At 40.2% G+C, this 24,637-nt stretch overlaps 1 protein-coding gene across 2 annotated transcripts in view; it reads left to right on the top strand.

Annotated features, from left to right (window-relative positions):
- The first annotated feature begins 10,046 nt into the window (after positions 1–10,046).
- dspb (desmoplakin b) overlaps positions 10,047–24,637 on the top strand; it is a 33,286-nt gene continuing 18,695 nt past the window's right edge. For both annotated transcript variants that reach the window (XM_084355146.1, XM_084355147.1), the window contains exons 1-16: positions 10,047–10,467; positions 13,332–13,425; positions 14,194–14,315; positions 14,412–14,562; positions 15,871–15,996; positions 17,801–17,860; positions 17,950–18,117; positions 18,454–18,558; positions 18,657–18,752; positions 20,089–20,214; positions 20,804–20,956; positions 21,424–21,578; positions 21,712–21,838; positions 22,948–23,134; positions 23,335–23,786; positions 23,868–24,046. In XM_084355146.1, the coding sequence (XP_084211272.1) occupies positions 10,133–10,467; positions 13,332–13,425; positions 14,194–14,315; positions 14,412–14,562; positions 15,871–15,996; positions 17,801–17,860; positions 17,950–18,117; positions 18,454–18,558; positions 18,657–18,752; positions 20,089–20,214; positions 20,804–20,956; positions 21,424–21,578; positions 21,712–21,838; positions 22,948–23,134; positions 23,335–23,786; positions 23,868–24,046 (2,636 nt within the window). In that variant the 5' untranslated portion in view covers positions 10,047–10,132. The remainder of the gene's footprint in view (positions 10,468–13,331; positions 13,426–14,193; positions 14,316–14,411; positions 14,563–15,870; positions 15,997–17,800; positions 17,861–17,949; positions 18,118–18,453; positions 18,559–18,656; positions 18,753–20,088; positions 20,215–20,803; positions 20,957–21,423; positions 21,579–21,711; positions 21,839–22,947; positions 23,135–23,334; positions 23,787–23,867; positions 24,047–24,637) is intronic.

A 24,637-nucleotide genomic window follows, 5' to 3' on the forward strand; every position in this document is an offset into this window, starting at 1 on the left:
AACAGCCTCCAGTCTTACTGCCTTACCAGACAGAACAATACACAGTGGACACGTACAGCCGTATATTCTCACTTGTAACCGCTCCTGTAGGTAGACTTTCTTGCAATTTCATTTCTAATATCATAAAACATGATAAGAAACATGCAGCCATGTTGAAACTGAGCACAGAGCTGCTCTCAGTTTCACTGCACAGTCACCTCTTTCACCTTTGATGCAAAGTCCCTCAGGTGATGAATGAGTCTTTCTCTTATCCTCCCTTATATGATCACACTCTCACTCACACACACCTGCACATGTGCAAACACAAGGAAAACAGTTCATTCTCTCTTTCTCCTTATTCCCCATGATTCAGCATGCTCTATTAAAAATGTATGACTATCTAAGCCCCTAGAATAAAAGTACGGACTCTTCCCTTTATATGACTGTGACTCTGTCCAACAGTAGTGTGTGTGTGTGTGTGTGTGTGTGTGTGTGTGTGTGTGTGTGTGCGTGTGTGTGCGTGTGTGTGTGTGTGTGCGTGTGGCTTTTGGTTTCTGGTTGCTATGCTCCCGACTCCACCCTATAACCTCCACTGCAAAGTCTAAAGTTTGTGCAAATAGGCTGTGTTTACAATACAAATCCAAATTTGCAAATGATGAGAGCAACTTCAGTATTCACAAGCACTTTGATTAGTAAAGTAAAAAACACCATATGAGTCACATATAAAGGAGAGGTTGACTCAACTGCTCAGTAGCTACAGTGGAAGGTGCTACATGTCGTCCTAGCTGCAAGAACTTGTGTTTCATATTTTCCCTCTGTATCATTCATATGAAGTGAAGTGAGTATTTATTTCTCAGTTTAAGCATGAAAGCAATGAGGTGCATCTGTCACCCACAGAAGAGGTCCACTCTCCCTGTCCCAGCTGGCCTTCTCTCTAGTTTTTTTAATAGTTAATTTTATATCTCCTTATTCTCCCTCTTTTTTGTATTTGGAATGAGTAATGCGCAAAACATTCACACAACTGTTCGGATAAATAGTACATATTGCATTTATCGCCAAATTATCAGTAAGGCGTGAATAATTTAGAATTTGTTTAGCAAAGTTTTGCAAAGTTGGCATTGGCAGGTTACGAGAGCCCAAACACATGGTTGACATTACAGTGAACCACATGGAAACCAGACAGTGTGTAATCTGTTCTGCCTTCTTCTTCTTCTTCTTCTTCTTCTTCATCTTCTTCTTCTTCTTCTTCTTCTTCTTCTTCTTCTAGTGTCACAGATGACGTCAGTTGAGAAGGCGGTCCTTAAATGCCTACTCGAAGACTGTAGTCATGAGGCGCCCAGACCACCTCTGAGGGTGCACTCACACTACCAATCCATACCGTGCCCAAGCATGTTTGACCTCCAACGTCCAGTTTGTTTGACTAGTGTGAGCTTTATGTACCTCGCTCAGGCACGGTACACTTTCTTGGCCCTGGTACGGTTGGAAGAGGTTGGTGGAGTTACCCTTTAAGTGTTTGCAGCAGCAAATTCTTATAGTCAATTCTGTAATGAACAGGTTCAAAAAAGGTGGTGTGCTTACAAGTGTTGTAACTTCCCTGATTGCCAGTTGGTGGTCACCTGAACTTGACAAAAAACACTTTTTGCTAAACATTTAAAGAAAGTAATCTGCTGACTGTTACTCCTTATTCATGGCGGTAATTACTTTTGAGTTTGTTCTCTGTGCACCACCTGCTTGTGCAGGTGCTGACATGGATGTCACCTTGACATGCCATTAGCCTCAAGGGTGTTGAGCAGAGAAGACACAGAAGGGCCGCGCCCCTGCATGAGTGTATAACCTGCTCTGGGTTTTGTGTACGTAATGCGAAGCCTAACGTTAATGTTGTAGTAATAAGCCTGACAGACGCTTGATGTGTTTGGATTATCGTGTGAACTACAATGCTTTTCCTCACCAGGTCTTCTTCTCACATTACTGAATGGATCCCAGCCAGCACTGATGTGGTGATTACCAGATGAAAAGACATCTGGAACTTTGGGATAAGTTTGGTGAAATTGTGAAAGCTTCTAACAGAATTGAAGGTTCATGACAAAAACAATAACATCCAGTCAGAAAGATGGTTTTCTTAACGTTTCATGTCATATTAGAGTCCTGAGAACAATGTTAGACAAGCAGCCACGCCCTGAACACCAGATATTATCCTCATTACTCATCAACATTATTAATCCTTAGGTTTAATGACTGAAAACTTTCCCTAGACACACACACACACACACACACACACACACACACACACACACACACACACACACACACACACACACAGGCATTGTTCATGCAGGGTGAAGATGCCAAGGATCTGACATGATGAGACAGCCCCTCAGACGCAGAAAAAACAAAACAAAACAATTAAAAAGCTCCTCCTCGTACAGGAGGTACTGTCTGTACTTGCAGGGATGTGGTCTGAGTCAGCACAGAAATGCTAACATGAGATAGTTGTATCTGTGTGTATGTTTTTATGGAAAAGGGGGTTTCACTTGATGGCAGGATTAATAATAAGCACTCCGCCCTTGATTACAGCCAAACATGGGTGTGTTCATGGGTGTGGAGCTCGTATTCGTCCAGGAGCTTCCCTCAGATCACCTGCGGGACAAGGTGGAGATGATCACGGGGCGTTGAATATAATAATGTTAATCTTAATAGCTGTAACGGCTTAAGGAGAACAAGAACAGGTTTATACTGTCCCTTTTTCTTCTTTTTTTAAATCAAAGCATGCACACAGCTCTGAGGCTGACACTAACTGACCCCCATGATGTTATGCACACATCATCTACTGTCAGAGTTTTCAGTTAAACTAAAGGATTAATTCATCCTTCAGGCTGTAGGTTGGGGAAAGTCTCATACTGTATGTCTTTACCTTATTTTACCTCTGTGCAGACATCTCACATCACTGATGTCACTGATGCTCTGTAGATGGTACCAGTACGACTCCAGTCAGGATGTTTTCTATTGCTCTTCTGTAAAAACTGACAAGAATCTGGCTCCAGAAAACTGAAGTTTCTGTAAGAAGCAGATCCTTTTTATGTGCTTTTTTTATTTAACCTGTTCACCTGCTCCACCTGCCCCTCTGATGTAGACAGAGGTGTGTGTCTTTGCCTCCTTCTTTCTAAAATCAACAATCAGCTGCTTGGTTTTGCTGACGTTGTGCAGTAGATTGTTCTCGGTGCACCACTCTGCAAGGTTGTTGATTTCCTCCCGATATGAACTCTCATCGTTGTTTATAATACGGCCGATGGTGGTGGTTAACTTGCTATTGTCACGATAGAGTTCTGTAGATGTCTGGGAGTGCAGTCATGAGTGTACAGTGTGAACAGGAGAGGGCTGAGCACACAACCCTGGATAAGTGTTTCTGCAAACCACAGATATGATGCAATTTTACATTTATTTATATTGGAACTTTATGGTTCTTTAGGTGCAATTTATTCAATTTTATGTTGTGACAACATTGTGCTTATGGTCTGGGACAACAAACACTTGGTTAGGGTTAGGAAAACATCATGTTTTTGCTTACCTGTTTCTGTCGTCACAAACACCTCTGGGATTAGTCCAGTGTCATTAAAAATACCTGGTGTTTGGCTGCAAATTATCCCAACATCTCGTCAAAAACATACCCATTTGTTGCCACTGACAAGGTGGGAAAATGTCAAGATTTTCATAAAACATCCAGTGATTTCAGGCTTACAAATGTTGAAACACTGTCTCAAACATTGGACTCTTGGTACCACCCTAGTAACTCAGCTGTAAAGGGTGTGACCTATGTACTTTGTCCTCGCTGCTGCAGCAGCCCATGGTTTGAGTCTGACCTGTGGCCTTTCGCAGCATGTCATCCCCCCCCTCTCTCATCTCATTCCCTATCATCTCACAAGCTGTCCTGTCAATAAAGCCATGAAAAGGCCTAAAAAAAACTTTAAAAAAATAAACAACATTGGTCTCTCACTTGGCAACCACTGACTTAATCACTTTCCAAAACTGTTATAGCTGACATATCTGCAAACAGTTAGCAAAATTAGCATTCATTATGAGTTATTTTTGTGACCAGCTGATGAGTAATACACTCTCCCTCTTCTGAGAAACTCCTCCTGAGAAAATATCTGGCTCTTTAGCTGCTGCCAGAAGCTAGTTGCAAACTTTGTCTGCTGTGAGGTGCTGTGCTGGCAGTGATCAGTGGGTTTGAACTAACTTGTCTGCTAAAACCAGCCAAGAGTTGGATACAATTCTTTGTGGATTTGTTGACCCCTTTTACATTACAGACACTCACTTAAATGATCGTTGATATAAAGAATATTGATTAAAAGTGCCTAAAAGAAATCAACATAACTGAATATAACAGAGGGAGAGTTCCTTAAATTTGGTGCAGGTGCAGCAGGAGTTTAAACTCATCTCTAACAGTAACAGTGAGCCAGTGAATAAAGGTAAGAAGTGAACTCTCTTTGGCCTCGCTGCAGCATTCTGGACCAGTGATATCAAACAATAGCAAGTTCAAGTACTCAAGATTGGAAGATATGAGGGTGAGAATGACTTTTCTCAGATCAGGAAGTGCCTGATCGAGGAAATTATCAAGATTTAAACAACTTTATTTGCCTGTTAATTGTATTTTAGTGCTGGATTAAGTACAACAAGATTTTTATGCTCCACAATATTTCCATTTCCTCTCCCTGAGCCTGTGAAACAAGAGAGCTTCTGCACATCTGTCACACTCTCTGTGATCTGTCAGGCAACCTTACAAACCTATTAAAGTGTGCAAGCCTTATCCTGCCTCCAGTAATCAGCAATGAAAGGAGATGGGAGAGGGTGGGAACGCTGGGGCTACGCCTCAGAAGCACACCCTAAAATTATTCAGCTCACTCAGCCAGAGGACAAAAAAGACTCACATACAAATACGATATAAAAGTGTTAAATTCAGTGATTAGTTTTAAAGCCTTTTGTGCAGCAGATTAAATATGCAGAAGACTGTGACAATCCCCTTCTTCTGTCTTAATTAAGTTTGTCCTCTGAAGTGTAATTAACCCACTGAAACATGCTCATGCAGAGTTCAAGTTCTGCACTTTATCATTTTTAAATGACAGCAGAGCTTTCAGAGCTGCAAATTAGGACACAAATCTAGTTTTTGAAAAAGGAGGACCAGCGCTGGAATGCAGTTATGTCAAAAGGTGTGTATCTGTGTGAGTTAAAAGCTACAGGCAAGGGCGTGTTCTGAAATGCAATTCGCCACAGGGAATATCTTGACAGTAAGATGGACGTTTTTTTTGCCTGAGAAAAATGTTAAGGCAGTTTATTATATCTGTGAATCACTCACAGGGCGCGCACAAAAGCTCCAAGACTCAGTCGATACTAATAAAAATGTGTCAGTGAGCAGAGCTGTTGGCTTCATCATCGAAACCCAAATATGATGGGTAGAAATTCTTCTGCAGCCCATCATCTGCACCAAGTCTACAATTATACTTGAGTTTGTGGAAAACAGCTGTTTGCAATAAATCAGAAACTGCAAAACAAATTCTAAAAAAACAGCCCTCAATTCCTGCTTCTCTCTCTTACTTTCAGTCTTGCGTGCACACACACATATCTGCCAATCCCACACACTTACAAACACACACACGCTACATTCCTCAATAGCTGCTGAGATTATGGGTGACAGAGGATTCAAGCTCTTGTAAATCACATGTTATTTTTGTTACCTTTATTGTGATCGTCTTTATTTGTGCTGGTGAACTGTATCAGGTCAAAGTCAGAGGGAAATACTGAGCTGCTACTGAGCCAATAAAGGCATGCTCGTGAAGCGTAAGACATGATCGGTCTTGACTCAATAACTGCAAACACACCGTTTGGATTCAGTCTGATTTTTTCTGTTTTTTCTTCCTTTCCTTGCTCTTCCTTCTGTTAAATGTTAATTCTGTGTAATCTGTGCTGCTGTTTTGGCAAAAAAAAAACCCCTCTCTGTAAAAAGAGGTTTTGAAGATCCTGGTCAAATGAAAACAAGACTAAGGAGTCTTCTGCCATGTTGTTAAGCACAGCTACACTTTAATTTAGAAGCTAACATCAGCAAGCTAACATGATCACAATGATGATGTTAATATGCTGATGTAATGTATACACCAAGAGGTTTAATGACTGAATGAAAGAATATTTTAATTTCATGTCTGGTCATCTACATGACATCTATAGACACAGTAACTTACAGAAAACCAAGCATTCCAACATGTTAAAGGAGCAGTTCACCGAAACATACAAATTCAGTCTTTATCTCCTTCCCCCATGCTGATTGAAAATCAGGTGAAGTTTTGTAGTCCACAAAACATTTCTGGATAACACTCCATAATGGCACATCAAAATGTATTTAATATTATTTGTGAGTTAAATGTCTCTAACATTATGCTTTTAAAAAGTGATAGGGACAGAAGCAAAACTGGTGGGGACATTACTCATCATCCCCAGTGTTTTTTTAACCTTTATTTATTCAGGGAGGGTTCACTGAGAGAAACACTCTCTTTTCCAGGAAACATCCTGATCACATTCATACATGGAAGCTGCTCAGTACTACCACAGTTTGATCTGCAGCCACTAAGCAGCTCCACTGGAGCAGTCAGGGTTAAGGGCCTTGCTCAAGGGCACCTCAGTGGTGGTAATGAGGGAGGGGTAAGCGCTGTCTTTCACTTCCCCCACCCACCCAGATCTATTCTGCCTGTCTGGGGATTTGAACTGGCGACCCTCCAGTCTAACCTTTAGGCCACCACTGCCCCCATCAACATCATCATCATCATCATCATCATCCAGTAGCACAAAACCTCAACATCCAACTGTGATGAAAAAAACCTTGCCCAATTAATAATGCTCTGGGACATATACCATGGTGAAAGACAACAGACAACATGACGCAATACACAAATCCAAACAAACAAAGAATGAAAACTTCATCTTCATCCAGTTGTACCAAACACTGTAAATTTGAGGTCATGAATCAGTAGTCTGCAGTCTATAATAGAGTCAGAAGAATTCTTCTCTGATGTTACTTTTCTCCTCCTATCCCCAAAAAATGATCAAAAATGTAATTTTCACCGTCGTCGTTTGTTATACTGGATAATGGATAGTCATTAGTTTTGCAGGTATTTGGTCATAGAATTTTGACCTGACGATGGCGCTAGATGAACAGAGGATCACCAAAGCTATTAGAAATCACCCTGAGGAGAACATGAATGTTTGCAGTAAATTTTACCCATGAGTTGTTAAAATATTGTGGTGGTGGGCTAACCGGTATTACATTCATACAGCTAAGTATGCTGCAAGCGTGACCTAAAAAAGATCACAGCTACATCACACTGCTGTTTACAGAGAGTACATTTGCATATGCTGGAGGGATAATTAGGGGGTGAGCTTGTGAATGTGTGTGTCTTCGTACTCTACACTTGTGTAGTATGACTCTGAAGTCTGCGGTTGACAACTCGACAGATTTCTCAGCACTGCCTGCCTGAAGTTTGCCGTACAGCCAGCTGATTTCAAGCTGCATTAGAAGGTCAGACAGACAAAGAAGTGATCTTTATGTGATGAAGGTGTTCACTTCATGTTGGATTTGCAAACCTAAAAATAACAAAATGCACAAAATCAAGGTGGCTGAATGTGTGGATGAACTTGCATTAAAGCGCACAATGATTTGTAAATCTTCAGTTAGACCACTTGCTTCCGTTTGCATGGGACATACTCATGATGATAAATTACATAACTGATCACATCATAACAGATTCATATCAAGTAAAGTGTTGCAAAAATATCAAGCACATGTTGCAAAGAACACGGCTGTGAATTGTCCTGAATATTGTCAGTGTAGCTCTGCACAAAACATATGATATGTAATGAATAATAATTGCAAACAAAATAAGTGAGACATGTCAGAAAAAAGCATTAATCAGTAATCAGTCCGAGCCTTTTTAAAAAATGTATGTTTTGCTATTCATCATATATAAACAGTCTTCGAACTGTGATGTGAATTCAAAGTTGCTGTCACTTCATGCTGAGCTGTCAGACTTGTTTTTCCTGTGAGTCCCTCCCATTGGCTGCAGGCGAGTGTTTAAGTAGTGTGAGTTTTTTTCTCTGCAGAGGGTGAGACGGGCGTGTTGAGGGAAGGTTTGAAAGCTGCGAGGAGGAGAGGCCAGAGATGCACCCTGACGGTTGTTTTACTTTGAAATTGGTCAGGTGGAAGCATCATCTGTCACTGAGGCAGTTTGCCTCGAAGCTCTTTAACCTTCACAGCACTCAGCGACTGCAGACTGCAGATCTTACATAATCTTCCAAGATATCATATGCACATAAATAACATATTGAGCTTATACATTTTATTTTGAAACATGTTTGAATCAAAAATATTGTCTGCATTCTTACGTAGTTATATTTGTATTTTTGTTTTCTTAACTATACTGGCAGATAAAAGTTGTGTGTATGGGTGCACACACACAGTGTACTTCTATTCTTGTGAGGACGTAATGCTTTCCAGGTCCTAACCCAACAACCCACTTGCAGCATTCTCCTAAACAGCTGAAGTAGCTGGAGACAACCGAGAGTAAAAACATAAAATGGCTCCATACAGCTCGTCCGGCATAATCCAAATCCACATTTTTTCAGAAAACTTTTATTTACTGTACATCCTCTTCTCAGCCAAAGTCTTCACTGTATCTGCTAAGCTAAATGTTACATAACATCTTTTCAAATAATCTATTGAGCCATTTTATGTTTTTTTGTTGTTGTTGTTTTCCAACATTTTAAAACAAGTCCCCAGTTACTTCAGTTGTTTAGCAGAATACTGCAGTGCTGTTTTGCTGTGAAGCTCCAGAAATGTGTTGTGGACTAGGAATTCACCTGACTTTCCATCAGCATGGGGGGAGGAGAGAAAGACTGCATTTTTTGGAGTAAATAATATAACTTTCCAACACTTTTAAAAAACATCATCAGTGTTCACAATTGTTATTTCCCAAAATGTCTTTACTCTGAAAATTTCTCAGACTTTCCAAGATTTCCTTGATTTTTCTGCATTTATTTCTGACTTTTCAAAGTGTATCACTTTCTAAAAAAAAAAAAATGTTTACTTCAAAATAGAGCTGCAACAACTACTCAAATAGTGCATTAGTCAATCAAACGAAAATGTGAATGGACTGTTGGTTGGACAAAAGAATCAATTTGAAGACATCACTTTGGGCTCTAAGGAATTGTGATGACCATGTTTCACAATTTTTTGACATTTTATCAACTAATCAATTCAAAATAAAAATAATCTGCGGATCGAGAGTTGTTGCAGCCCTACTCCAAAAATATCTTTACTTTCCATCCTGTCGAAGATGTAAGGGATGTACTTTTTACTGGGGTGTCTCCATTTCTTTTGACTGGATGATGATGATTTTGTTTGTTGAGTTTGGGAGAGAAGGCAGAATATCTTGTTTGAGACCAAGCTGCAAAAGAACCTGACATTCTGCAATGAAGTAAAGTTTTTGACCACTGCAACTGTACTTTTGTTGTCCTGTAAACCCATGAGGGTTGGGCACTTTGTGTGCATGACAAGAAAATAAAATTTAAAAAATCATCATCATCATCTAAAATAGCCCTGCTTTTCAAATAAGTTCCCATCTGCACTTTCCAAAAATGTAGCCTGAAATGTTCCACTTTGGATTTGTCACCTCGTTACCAAATACTTTCCAAAATGTCTTTGCCTTCCTGAACATCTCCACTTTACTTTCCAAAAATGTCCTCCCCTCTCAAACATGTCCTCAGGTGTTATAATATATAATAGCTTATATACCTTTTAAAAAAAAAAAAAAAATGTCTGACAGTGAAGTTGGTCCCCACAGAAACAGAACTGCAGCAGCAGAAACACTCCCCCTGCCTCCAGCTGACTCTGGAGGGGAGTGGCATGAACAGAGGGGAAAGTTTTTTGGCCCAGCAGGTTGGGGAGAGACAGAGAGGTGTGGTCACCCGCCTGCAAATACGATCCTCCCTTCTGTTGGACTGCAGTCTGCACCAGGACGAGCGGGGCGGACAGGTGGAGTCAGAGAGACCAGCTGCCTGCTGCACCTCTCCTCCACCCGGTTTCTTCCACCAAGTCGCTTCTGACCTCGCCAGGATGAGTATGTACGGGTCTCGGGGGAACCTGAACATGGGCCGCAGGGCCCAGTCCAAAGGTGACCTGACGGGGATGAGCCACCAGTACGCACGGAGCGAGATGGTGCACGGAGGCGGTAATGGATACGACCCCTACATGGACGGATACAACACCTACAGCTTCTCTAAGTCCTCCATGGGTGGGATGGCAGGCGGCATGGCGGGAGGCGGAATGTCGAGCGGAATGTCCGGCATGATGATGAGCAATATGGGCGGCGGGATGTCCGGAGGGACGATGGGCAGTATGGGCGGCGGGATGTCCAAGGGGATGTCCGGAGGGATGTCCGGAGGGATGAGGTATGAATTCACTCTCTGCTTCACTTCCTAACTTCTGAATGTGCTCTCTGCTCGGGGGCACCTGTTGCCTGCCTCTGTGGAGCAGGGGGACATTTCGTTGCCTTCTCTGCAGAAAAGCTGCTATGAAATATTCATCATGACAGCCTGTTTAGTGCCAGTATTCATTTCACCCCTGCAGACACAATAACCCTCAAACCAAAAAGGCTCTGGCATTTACAGATCAAACAGTTAAATGCATGAGAACTTCAGCAGGGATCATAATTACAGGGAAATACTGTTCTTCTGCAAACTCCACCGCCCTGCTGTGTAAGGCCGACTGTAGCCTACTATCGGCCCATTTCGGCCGATCATTAGCCGATATGCACCGATATGAAAACCCTTTTTTAATAATGATTATAATGCAACAAAAGATGCTTGGGATAATGTTTAATTTGAAAACCCCACCGTACGTTTAGTCTTTCATTGCACTGACATCATTTAACACAAAGCTTATTGATAAGCTGTTAAATATCCTGCCTCCTTAACACAGAACATATTCCGTAACATATGGTGATGAAGGTTCTCAGTCATCCAGGTCATGGTAATTCTTACCATAGTTACTTCATAGTTTGCAGGCTTATAAACTCTAAACTCTGTCACAAGTAATTGGCAGCCATATTGGAGGGATCACTACAAAACATGGTTGTGTATCGGCTGAATTCTTTACTTAAAAATATCTACCTAATATTGACATTGACCCCAAAAAGCAAGTCTCGTTCAGCACTACTAATCTAGGAGATGATCTGAGATTTACATCCCTTTCACTGAGTTAAAGAACAGGGATTTGTGACTTAATACTCCATGAAATGATTGTCTCCAGTCTCAAATTGAAGTAAGGTGATCTCTATAATAAACTTTACCAAGACTTGAGCTTTTGTGCATTCAGAGTGTGTTTGTTGAAGGAGTGACCACATTACGGGACTCCTTTATTATATAATTGATAATGCACAGTGATAACAAAACAATGCTGCACTGTAATAAAGGTCTCCATGATTTAAAGCTGTTGAGTTTTGGCAGATTTTTGGCAGAAGTTATGAATCAGCTTCATGTCTGCCGCAGCGTCCCTCCCTGGAGAGAAATGCTGCTGAGTTTGATTTATGTCTCACGCTGAGCTGCTAAGTTCCTGCTGCTGCAACAGCTTAACACTCACTCGTCGTTCCAGAAACACGTGTGTCAGTTTCAGACCTTCCACTCTGTCTGGAAATCTGTCACTGTGGTACTTTGGAGGCAGAGAATCTTACCGACATGATCAAAACATGTCTGACACAAAACAACAAAAGCCTGTGTAACAAGTCTAAGATGAAAAGTGGTGATTAATTTCTGGGTTCAAATATTATCATGAAGCTTCAGATATTTATGAGCAGGTATTCTTCTGACTGCTGATTATAGTGAAAATGGTAAAAAAAAAAAAAAAAAGTAGAGTTGTGGTCATAGTAGTCACTAGTATATCAGAGCTGACATCAGTTTATGACAGATTCGTCATCGTCTTCAGGCTCGTTGCAGCTGTTTTGCATCCAGCCCCATTTTGCTTTGTGGTGCTGTGCATTAGTTTTGGTGAAGTTTTGCAGAAATGTTGTTATTGGTAATCAGCTGATTACTGACAAGAAGCTGCAGAACACAAATGTCAAAGCTATGTTTGACTATGTTTAGAAACAGTGTCTTATTTTTTTTTTTATAGTTGATCCAACAGAGACCAGTTTAGAAGTTTTTAGTTAAAAACTAAGAAAAAAAATCATAACTTTTAAAATTGTTTGATACCAGCTTAACCTTCTCAGTGTATCTACTGCATATGATGATGATTTTTTTTATTGTACTTGTTTATTTGATTGGGACAGAGCACGCGTATGAACATACATCAGAAAATACATGATGCAAACATGCTAGAGCTTGCAAGTATGCTTATTTACATCTGTAGTTCCTTGGCAGGCATGATAAAGGTTTTATGAGTGTGTCATTAATTCACATGTTCAGCCTGTATTGGCTTACAAGACACATACAAATTCATATAAATCAGCAATACCATGGTTTTCAGAAAAATCAAGAATACCAGTTAGTATAACTTACATGATCATACTTCACTTCTTTGCTGTCCGCAACATAATACATGGATTACTAGTAAACCATATGCAGTTACAGTATAGGCTAAACTAGTTGTGAAAGTCATTCTTATGAGTCAAAAAGTTGACTGTGTCATCAGTATTTTTACTGGACTTTGACAGTTATTAGTGCCTAACTAAAGAAATGTTCAGTGGCATTTAGGAAATGATTTGATAATAAGGGCAGTCAGTGGTTTCAAGAAGATGCACCATATAATGCCAAAATTGACCTATCACAGTTATATAATGATATATGAAAACTTTTTTTAAGACAAAACATGGCTGCTTTATTATTAAATTATATTATATAATTAATTAAATTAGGATTATTAAATTCGCAGTGTTTTACTTGCTAATATCAGTGTCAACATAGGCCCCATAGTAGTCAGGCTCTACACAAAATTATTAATGTGAGTGGAAAGAAGAAAAACACACAAGTCTGCTGAAGAAGTTTATTTTATCTTGTTCTGACCAAATTCATCTTTTTGTGAAACACCATCTGCAAAAAATATTCAAATGAAACCATTTGTGAAGAGAACATCACAGTTTGGTGAAACTGCTCACAGCTCATTAACATGTGCAACATGTCACAAGGGTTCTCAAGTAGACACGCCTTCATTTAAAGTGGTCACATAGTAAAAAAGAAGTCAGTATCCCCTGGTCTAAACTGTGATATTGTGGTGGTTTAATAATAAAGTGGTGATGAGTTCCCTCTGCTGCCCCCTGCAGTGGCTCCAGCCTCAGTGCTATCCACCAGAGGGCCATGGCCCTCCAGGGCCAGTGCCAGGAGTACCTGAAGAAAGCCGAATACGCCCTTCAGACCGTGAGTCATGACTTTAAATTTTCTTTTTTTCTTTAGCTCTGTCTGGGTCGGAGCTCATCTGTAGGTTCTTATTTCAAGAGAAAAAGCATCATGTTGCAGCTTCAATGTCTGTTGGCTTGAAAATGCAGAAAGAATGATAGAAATGTTGTTTAGTTGTAAACTGAGTAACCAGATGAGAAAACCTTTAATGTGTGTCAGAACATGAAAAAGGAACCTTGTCACTGATGAAAGCATGTTTTTATCTCTCTGGTGGACCTGTTTTTATAGCCACACCTTTTTGAGTGGTATTTAAACTGTCAGTAAATCCAGTGACAGCTTCACATCGTTAGATGAGTTCTGCAAACATTCAAACGAACACACACCTCCTCAGCTTCGTGTTGAGCAGCTTGTGAATTATTTGTTTTTTTGCAGAACTCATCTAATTGGCTTGAATAATAACTGTATGTTGACTAGTGTCACCAGATTTGACCCTCCTCATGCCTGCCTGGCTCTTTATGCGCAACATAAAGTTGTCATGACGTGCATAGGACCAAAAAGACGAAATCTAAGAAGGAGCACACTGTCAGATACTTGTACTCACCAAAACATTTTGGTTTACAGACATTAAATAAACTGGATAAAAGTGTGGAACATTGTGCAGGATTTTTGTATCTTTCTCCATTTACAAATCAGAAAATCCACAGGAAAACTATACTATACATTTCTGAATCCGTCTTCCTGCACAGTAGTTTTGTACATGTCTCTGAAAGTTTGGTTCGTGCCTTGCAGGGCAATGCCCCAGGAGATACAGAGCGCTACATGGCGATGGCTAAAGAGACCATGGAGCAGCTGAAGAGCTGCGCAATCGACCTGAGACAGATGGGACAGCCCAACGACAATGTAGTCCAGACGTGAGGAAGACTTCTACCTCTCTTTCTTCCTCGTCTGATTTATTAATATCCATACAAGTCTTGCCAAATGTCCCGTCTCTCTTCCCTCATCCGTAGTTTGGAGATGTGTAAGGACCAGCTGAGGGGCGTCCACATGGCCTTCACAGGCTCCATGCAAAGGAGGAGGAGCACCAGAGGGAGCGGCGGAGGATGGGAGGAACCTGGACGGAGCTTCCAAGACGCTATGGGCTGGATCGCACAGCAGAAGGTGTGTACACACGCATACAAACACACACGCACGCATTCACTTTGCAAAGTCAGAGAACACACCCAGACGTAGCAGATTCAGGCAGAGCAACAGCCCTGATTTTTATTCTCTGCCAAGTAACATTGAAGTTAACGTGAGCATCAGGTTTATCTGAAGTATGTGTATCATTTACCCATCAGTGTGGCCTGCTGAGAGAAACACACTCATGTTATTGACCGTTCATCCAAGTTCACCCAAATATGAAAAGTCATCATCTATAGAAAGTCATGTAAACCGCAAGACATTTCTGGAGCTTCACATCAAAACAGCGTTGCAGCATTCTTGAACGACTGAAGTAGCTGGAGACTTGTTTTAAAACGTAAAGTAAAAGCCCAAAAAACATCCAAATGGCTCCATACAGTCTCTCCTGCATAAGGACTGATGACTGAAAAAAAAAGAGTTCATCGTTTCAGTGCAGAACAGGAGAAAGTAGGTGTGTGACTCAACTGCTAACCACAACATTGCATTTGTTGTAAGATACTAAAATCTGGAAAACAAGTGACAGGAGACCTCGATTGCCTTTTTTCCCCCCCTGACCATTTTTGTTCACATTTGATTGCTTTAATAAAACTTTGTGTCGTGTCTTAACTTCACTCTTAGATATCCATAATATAACCATAGATAACCATTTTTTTTAGATTTATTTTTAGATTTCTATCGATGAATTGGTTTCATTTCCCATTGGTTTTACTAATGGAAACTACAGACACTTCGCGAAAAAGTGAAAACACAGATGTCACAAAAAGGACAATGTGAATATAATTCTCGATGCATTAAAAATGCCTCTTTTTACAGCCACTTTGCTGTCCTAAAAGGGTCATTCATAGGCCAAAGGTAGATTTTTGTGTTGCTATAAGAAAATGGAGTAAACAGCGCCAATAAACCTATTGACAGATCTCAATTAAACAGAACTCGGTGCATGTAACTCTGTTACATGATGTGATGCCACACACACAGTCGGGAACAGAAATGAAAAGAAGCTTTTGTTTTGTCGTTAAGCCTTGGGCCAATTTTCTTCTGGTAGATTCCTGAAATGTTTTCAGTAAACAGGCTCATAAATTCACAGAAAAACAATCCGGATCCAATTCGTTTCTCTGCCACCACCTGCTGGTGACACTCCATCCATATCAGGCAAATGTTGGAAAAAACAACTGTTATATCTAAACTGAACATATATGCTTCTGAGAGTTGTGAGTCAGTTGTTCTGCTATCTTTCTCTCATATGTTCAGATCAGTAAAATACATGTTTCTGTGTGTTTGGTGCTTCAGCGTCTGATTGAAACAGCTTCCTGGGGAGACGATCAAGCAGCCATCGAGCAGCAGCTCATCAGCCACCAGAAGTTTCACAGCTCCATCCAGAGGAGCCCAGAGATGGACCGGGCCAGAGACGACCTGGTGGGTTCATAACACTGTACAGGATGCTGTAGACCAGAACGCATAGTGTCATGAATGCTGTGATGGAAAACAAGCCATGTCTTTTGTCGATAAAAGCAGGAGCTAGAATAATCTGTTTATTGCTTGCATTTGTATCATAATTCAATTCAAATAATTGTTATTTTAGATAACCAGAAAGAACTTAAACAACACATTCAGCATCAGTACCCTCCCTCAGGATGCACAATGCTCCAAATGAAGTAATAATGCAGTACGAAATGTTAACAGCTTGTAAATCTTCACCTGGATCTGCTCCTGCGTCATAAAGACGGACAGGAGATGGGATTCATGAGCCAGCAAGTGCAGCAGTTTATGAGGAAACGTAGAGAAAAAAATATGGATCTGGACCAATGCTTTCCTCTAAATTTCATTGAAACCTCTTCAGAGTCCTCCTCAGGGACAGAAATATAAATAAACTTCCCATCAGCTAACATAAATAAAACATTACCTCCTTGGCAGACGATGATGAAGAGTTCCAGTTTGGCAGAACTTACTGTGGGATCCAGACTTGAGGGTCCGCCAGATTTCATTTAAATATTTTAATAAATTAATACACCAGTTTTAGCTTTTTTTCCCTGTACCATTGAATTGTGTTATTATGATTATTGGTATTATTATTATTTTATTTTTTTATGAACTTTGATTTTGTCATTCAAGAGGTGGTTGTTTTATTACTGAGATAATTTGTTTTTCTCATATATATTTGAGAAACACTTCACATTGGTATAATACAGGTATTAGAAGCATATTCATGTGTAAATCAGGGAAAGTCATGCACTCCTTTAAATCTACTAAAATAGTTAATTAAGAGTTTTTTGGGGTTTTAGTTTTTGCCTTTAGAAACCCCTCACATACATCACTAGAACATCACATTAATAATTATGGGATTTCTCAGATATTTAAAAAGTTATTCCCTCCTTCAGTTCTAGTTTTGTTTGCGTTTGCAAATTAATGTGTTTTTAGTTCAGGAGTTTGGTTTCATCTTTTCAAATGCACGAAAATACGAGGGGTGATTCCTAAGTTTATGGCCTCCCTCCTATGTTTACAGACACACACACACACACACACACACACACACACACACACACACACAGTGTGTCAAATCAGGTGAACAGCGCGGGTGTTGGATGAGTTCAAATCTGCATCCCTGGATGGCAGCCAGCACCACTGTGGACTGGAACATCGCCTCAGATTGTGCTGACTTGCATTTATTAATTACCCAAAACAGAAACACCACAAAAGTTATTAAGTTCAACATTTTGGATCAACTGAACTGCTCGTGCACGTAACGAGAGATGTAGACCTCATCTCCTTCTGACTCAGTACGGAGGACTGAAACTGTCAAAATGAAAAATAAATGAATACATAGCTCAATAAATACATGAAATGAGAAAGTAAATAAATACAGAGGCATTTTAAAGCAGACATATACATTTATGTTAACATTTTGTAAATGAAAATACATTTTATATTTGGTGCATTTAATGGCATATTAATTAATTTATTGAACCATTTATATTATTTTTCATTTTGCACATCTTCAGTCCTCCATACCTAAGGCCATCCAATTATCAATCACCCCTCATACTGAGAGATCTCTGGCTGCTACAGCCAACACCCTATCTTAGATTATGGGTTTTTTTTTCGGGATGATTAATTAACTGATCAAATGTAAGGGATTTGTGTTTAATAGTGCTTTGTGTTTTTCTGTATTTTTAAGATCACATTTTGAGAGTCTCTCAGTAAATCAGTTCTCTTCCTGTAGATTAAGAAAGGAGACAAAGGAAACCTTCATGCTCTGGATCAAGAATGGGACAGTTTGCAGGTAAAATAAACACTAATGTTATTAGCTCATCTGTACTGGTGTTAGATTGTTGGTCAGGTATCAAAACCCACTTTCTTCTCTCGTGCCAGCAAATGTCGTTTGGTCGGACTCAGCAGCTGCAGGAGCTCCAGCAGATCCTCCAGGAGATGTCCAAGGAGATCATGTGGGTGAACGACAGGGAGGAGGAGGAGCTCATATTTGACTGGGGCGACAAGAACATCGACCAGTACATCCCCAAGAAGCAGGAGAGCTACTCGGTCAGTAAAACAGACACGATTGAAAACTAAAAGGTTCAGTGAGAAGCAGGAGAGAATTTGGTTCATTTTGGCACCTCAGTGCTTCAAAAACCCACGTTTAATTTCAGCTCCATTCAAGTCAATTAACATTCTTGGCAGTGCTGTGAGTCTAAATCACATGAATGCCTCTTTATGGAGTTAATCTGCATCTCATAAGGGAGCAATCATCTTTGATAGATCCGATTTTGGCAGCGGCAGTCAGTCATCCACTTGAAGCGAAGCCACAGAGTGTCCCTCCAGCTGCTTCTCGATGTTTTTGTGTCCTCTGTGATTACTGAACCTCTTTTTATGTAACAGAAACTGATGAGTGCCCTGGAGATCAAAGAGAAGGACCTGAATAAACTGAAAGCCAAAGTGGACACCCTCCTGAAGAACAACCATCCGGCTTCAGACAAGATCGAGGTGTGGACAGATCCATTGATCATGTGTATCTCAGATCAGTTTACATGCATTTATAAGTGTGCGAGCCTTATCTTTTCTGTGTTTGTGCATCTCTTCAGGCTTACAGAGACACTCTGCAGACTCAGTGGAGTTGGCTCCTTCAAATTACAAAGTGCATTGATGTTCATCTGAAGGAGAATGCAGCTTACAGCCAGGTAACAGGACACAACGTGCAACGTAAAGCAGCTCTAATAAATATTTATACATTAGCAGGTGATGAAATGACTGCCTGTAATCTAAAGGGAGTTACTTGTAGTGTCAATCATCAAGGGAGCTTCCCCTCCATGGGACTTTTTAGCATCTTTAAGCTCATTGTTTTGGTTTTACAACTTTTGCAACTTTACTGTTTTGTTCATTCTAAACCACTCTCAACGACGCCGAGAAAGAAAAGAAGCTCTGATAAACTCACTGTTCACTGCCTACTCAGCACCGAAGGGCATACAGATAATGTTCGCGACTCGCTTGTGCACAGATGCGAGTCTGGAGCTGGCTCTTGGGCAGGAACACTGCAAGTGGCACCAACACTTTGCTGGTCTAGAAAAATAACCAACCACTTACATCGGGGGCTGGGGGCGGGGTAATTGCGACCAAGGACCAACTAAAACCAGTTATGACCACCATTTTTAAAACAGAGATAGTGAATTGTATTCTGACTTATCCACGTGAGAATAAAACAAAAGATTTTCACTATCTTCACTAATCGAAGCAACAGTGGTCGAGGAACAGTCATGTTTGGATGCCACTGTAGGCATGCAAACTGAACTGCTTAAACTTCTTATGTGCTGTTTTTTTCTTACACATTCCTATCTGATTGATTATCAGCCTTCTTATCCCAACTTGAAAACACTCAGAAGGTTTTCTGTTATTTTCTTCCCTCGCTGGGCTCTAATAAGGCTTTTACATTCAGTAATTTCAGATCAAATGAAATGGATGGATGGATGGATGGATGGATTTTTAAGTTGGTTGCTTTTAATATTGAGCTTGCTCTTGCCAGTTTCTACAATCTTACCAAACTGCAACTTTAAAGTCATAATATGTAGAATCTTAATAATATTTTTTATGTGCAAGTATCAGAAAAGACATTCTGGCAGACAGGAAGTGATGCTGCTCCCCTCCCACAGATCCAGCCCTGACCCCGCACTTTAAAATTCTACACATAGTGACGTTAATTGATCCAAAGGGAATGTATGCTGTGTTCAATCGGTCACTGTCATGTGCTGAGCTGAATCAGACAGATCTCATCCCTTGTGATCAATTAAGTTTATGGTCGTCAAAACGGTCACATCACTCGTTAAATATAAAGCTGGTGTGATACAGAGCCTCTGCTCCCTCAAGGGCAATGTTATATTTCATGAAAGTGCATTGATTTTGTCTGATACTCTGATGTTTTATGATATGTCAAGGAAAGCAGGTCCCCTTGACACTGTGGGAAACCCCATAATGTCTAACTTATTATCTCTTTTATACATAACATTATGTGTTTATCAATAGTTCTTCAAGGAGGCCAATGACACGTACAGCAACCTGCAGAAGGAACACGAGACGGTCCGAAAGAAGTTCGTCTGTGACAAGAACACATCACTGGAAGACCTGCTCGAGGTCCTCAGGGGACTGGAGGTAAATCAGCCTCTCAGAGCGTTAACAGATCAGCTGGGCTTTAAAGAGGGCCGTTTAAGTGTCACAGCACTGAAATTAAACATAGATACCCTCTGAGTACGGATGCCCTGAGAGGCAAGTGTGAAAAAATTCTGGTGATATTTTTTTCCTTTTTTTCTACACCGATGAAAAAAAAAAGTTTTGTCGGAATTAAGTTCTTTTTTTTAGTTTTTATTTTTATTTGGCCAGGACAATTTTTCTGTTGTTTTTTGTTCTGATATCTGTTTTCTCTCTTGCCTCTCAGGGCTTCTGTATATCAGAGGCACTGAATCTGTAGATTAACATAATGACATAATTGACAAATAATAATCAGTAATATCATATAATGGCTAAGTGGGTAGAGACAAGTATTAGAACAAGTAGAACAGTCTGGTAAGTTAAGACCATAAATATAGTCTCAATAGATCACAATAATGATATAATATCAATATATTGCCGAATCATAATCGGTTACATTTTCCGTCCAATCTCTTTTTCTGTTTTAAGCTTCAGATTTGCTCCAGTTTGTACTTATTATTATTCATCTTGTTTTTTTTAAATCAATCTCCAGAGAGAGAAGGAGAAGATTATGGAGAACAAGCGGCAGGTTCACCATCTGGTCAACAGCTCCAAGAACATTGTGAGACTGAAACCCAGAAACCCTGAAGAGAAGAGCAACAGCCCCATCATCGTCAAAGCCCTGTGTGACTTCAGACAAGACCAGGTCCGTCTTCTTTCTTTATTTCTTAACTTACAGTCATACATTATGTAAACTTTCCTCTTCCTTTTTCTTTTTCAGCTGTATATACTATTATTTTTACAGGTTATATCCAAGTATTAAGAAATTTGAAATATAAAAGCAACATACATATCTACTCCAAAATACTTAATATGTAACCAAGCCCCCATAAAAGTTAAATACTAACCCCAACAACAACATATGAAAACATTAAAAGACTACATTAATAATGACCAGATTTCACAAGATTAAGTGCTTGTGTTTATATGTTATGAATACATGATTGGGTTGATTTTAGTCATGATTTCACCTTAAATTTAATGCAGCTGCAGCATTCTCTGATATAACTTTATAACTAGAATTTTAAAACTTGATCTGACTTGTCTTGTGGAGCCAGATTTGATTCTGTTTGTTTATTTATTTTTAAACTAAATTTTCCTTGGGCTCCACAGAAGGTGATCCTCAAGGGCAATGAGGCCATCCTGAAGGACAACAGTCAGCGCAGTAAGTGGGACGTTACAGGCCCGGGAGGACTGGATATGACAGTGCCCTCTGTGTGTCTGATCGTACCACCTCCCAATCCACTCAGCATCAGTCTGGCCAACAAGTAAGATCCAAAAAAACGTTTGTTTTGACGCATGATGAAGATGTTATAACTCGAGGAACAGTTGTTATCTGGGATACAAGAAATCTCAGTGTTGTGAGTAGAGGTTTAAATTTTGTGTCTGTGTCGTTGAAAGGAATGAGCAGTACTACGAGGCCATACTGTCAATCTGGAATCAGCTCTACATCAACGTTAAGAGTCTGATCGCCTGGCAGTACTGCATCCTGGATATCAAACGCATCAACTCCCTCACCATCTCCATGGTAAGTGATGAATAGTCTCTCTGAAGTCAGTCTCTGTTGTCTTAGGTTAATAAATATGTTAATGTCCTTAGCTGAGGAAATGTTACATACAATATGCAACATATGAATCTTCTAAAGAAAGAACAGATAGAAAAAACTGTAAAGGAGTTATACTGTATGTCTCAGGTGTGTTTCAGGTGGTAATCCAGTCAGTAACAGTCCAACACATACATACAGGGCAACAGTTAAGGGGAGACACTACAGGTTAATTTAACAGATATCACCATGAAACTTCACTCGTCGATTATTCACAATAGGACAATTATCTATTAATTGTTCTATTAACTTAATTATCTATTCAGAGAATACTGTCAGACTGCCATAAATAAATCCATTAGGAATAAAATGTTCTATAAATCAGGCTGTGAATGATGTATGAAGTAAACCCATCTGTACAATCCTTAAGAATGTAGATAGGAAATAATCTGTAAAGTTACAGCTAACCTGACTTTGTCCAAAATAAATCTCCTACCAACACCTCAAAAGCTCATTTATTAATACGTTATATTTTGTTCACTATTTAGTCTTTTAAATGTCAAGAAATTGTGAAAAAGTTTCCCAGAGCCAAAAGTGATGTCTTCAAATTGCTTCTTTTGTCCAACCAAAAGTCCAAAACCCAAAATCATCACATTTCAGAAGCTGGAGCAGCAAATGTTTGACATCTTTGCTTGAAAAATGACTGAAACAATTAATGTATTCACAAAAAAGTTGGTGAATCATTGTCTTTTAATCGATTAGTTAATTAGTTAATCAACAAGTTGCTGCAGCTCTACTTGTAGCATTACAAGGGATTATATTATTATATTATATTATATTGACTCTTTATAAACCAGGATATGTTAAGGTACATAACTTAGAAAACAGAAACATTAAACGGACTGTGTACCATCATTCTCACACCATTTTTGTTTCACTCTGTACTGTGGTCTGTTTCAAACAGTTACATAAAGTATTATTATTATTGAGTGTTTTACAATAAAGTTGAATTACATTTCAGTTACAGTAAAGGTTTTGGTTTCTGATGTTGTTAAGACCAAAGTCAAACATGGTGTGTGCCTGTGTGTGTTCAGCTGGCCAAGATGCGTCCCGAGGAGTACCGTCAAATCATCAAGAGCCTGGAGACTCACTTTGAGGAGTTCAAAGTGAGCTGCAGCGGCTCCCAGATGTTCGTTGATGAGGACAAGAGGACTATGGAGAACCAGTTCAATGGAGCCCAGAACCACTATGAACAGCTGGTGGTGCAGCTGCCCACTTACAGTGAGTATAACACCAAATATACACAACTGCACAGGCTAGGCTAAATTATTGTAACACAAGGGAAACTATTGATTAAGTGTTTGAAAATGCATAAAAATCATGTTTCTGTAAACAGTTCACTTGTAGGACGAGAGAATAAGAAATTACTTTTCAACATTTTCCTCCACTAACTATGAGAAACATCTTGTGTCTGCTCACAGTTTCACAGCAGGAACAGATAGAAGTACAGCAGGCAGCTGAGCAGCAGCAACAATATCAGCTGATTATAATCCAGCAGCAGCAGCAGCAGCAGCAGCTGCAGCTGCAGCAGCAGCAACAAGCTGCAGCCGAAGAGGAAGCCAGGAGGCTGGAGGAAGAGAGACGTAGATTGGAGATGAGGAAACTTGCAGAGAGGAAGAAAGAGGTGGTGAAAAAAGAGCAGGTGATTAAGAGGGACGTCGTGAAGGTGGTCAAGACGGAGCCGGTGAAGAGGAAGGTGCTGCTGTCCTCCTCTTCTTCATCGTCTGCCTCCTCATCCTCACGCAGCTTATCTGAGCTGCACGAGCTCAGACTGAGGCTGGAGGCCACTGAGGGCACGCTGAGTCAGCACATTCACATCTGCCTGGGAGACAACGGGGTGCACGACTGCGGCCTCAAGATCATTGAGTTGGAGGTAAACACAAAAAATCCTAAATCACAATACTTCCTCCTCTTATCCACTTCGCTAACTGTATGTGTGTATGTTTTCATGTAGTCGGTCCAGCATAACATCGACTCGATGCGTGAGGAGTACTTACGTCTGAGGGAGCGCATTTTGAAGGAGCTGGAGGGGATGAGTGATACAGATAAAGCCCAGTTCCTCCGCAGTGAGGTTGGAGTCATCAACCAGAGACTGGGCAGCCTGGAGAGCTGCTCATCAGCTTACCTGCATCGGTAAGACGACGCAAAGTCACTCAAACTCTTGTTTTTAAGCTTTGATATTTCAGAAAGTCACATTATGATCGAGAGCTCATAAGCAAGAGAGACCTGTGCCTCCAGAAAATGAAAGAGCACACTTCAGAGAGAAGGTAAGCAGCTGAGTTTTTTATTGGCAAGTTGTTGGAACAGGAGCCTTTCCTACAAAAATTTGAGGAAAAGAAGAGTGTTCTTTCAATTTCTGGAGGCATTTCTGCATCAGAAGTCAAACGACGCAGATATGTTGGATTTCAATGTGCTGATGTGTTTCTCCATGCACCTCCCATTGACTTCAATACAGCTGTCTCAACAGTCTGGCCCCAGTAGTTTTGGACAGCTTAGACACAGGCCAGTGTCAACAGCTTTAATACAATGCAAACACAAGATTTCCATATTTGGGAGATTTCGACAGAAGTTGAATTTAATTTGTGTGTTGGTGATGTTGATGTCTTCTCCAGTTGATGCTCTTGGTTCTATGTGTATTAAACTACGCTCACTATTCACACACATTACTAAACCAACAGATGTAAAGTAAGCTACTCATCTATAAAATAAATATATTCTGTCTCA

This window comes from Pagrus pagrus (assembly GCF_965226575.1).
Source record: "Pagrus pagrus genome assembly, chromosome: 6".
Classification (NCBI taxonomy): Eukaryota; Metazoa; Chordata; class Actinopteri; order Spariformes; family Sparidae; genus Pagrus; species Pagrus pagrus.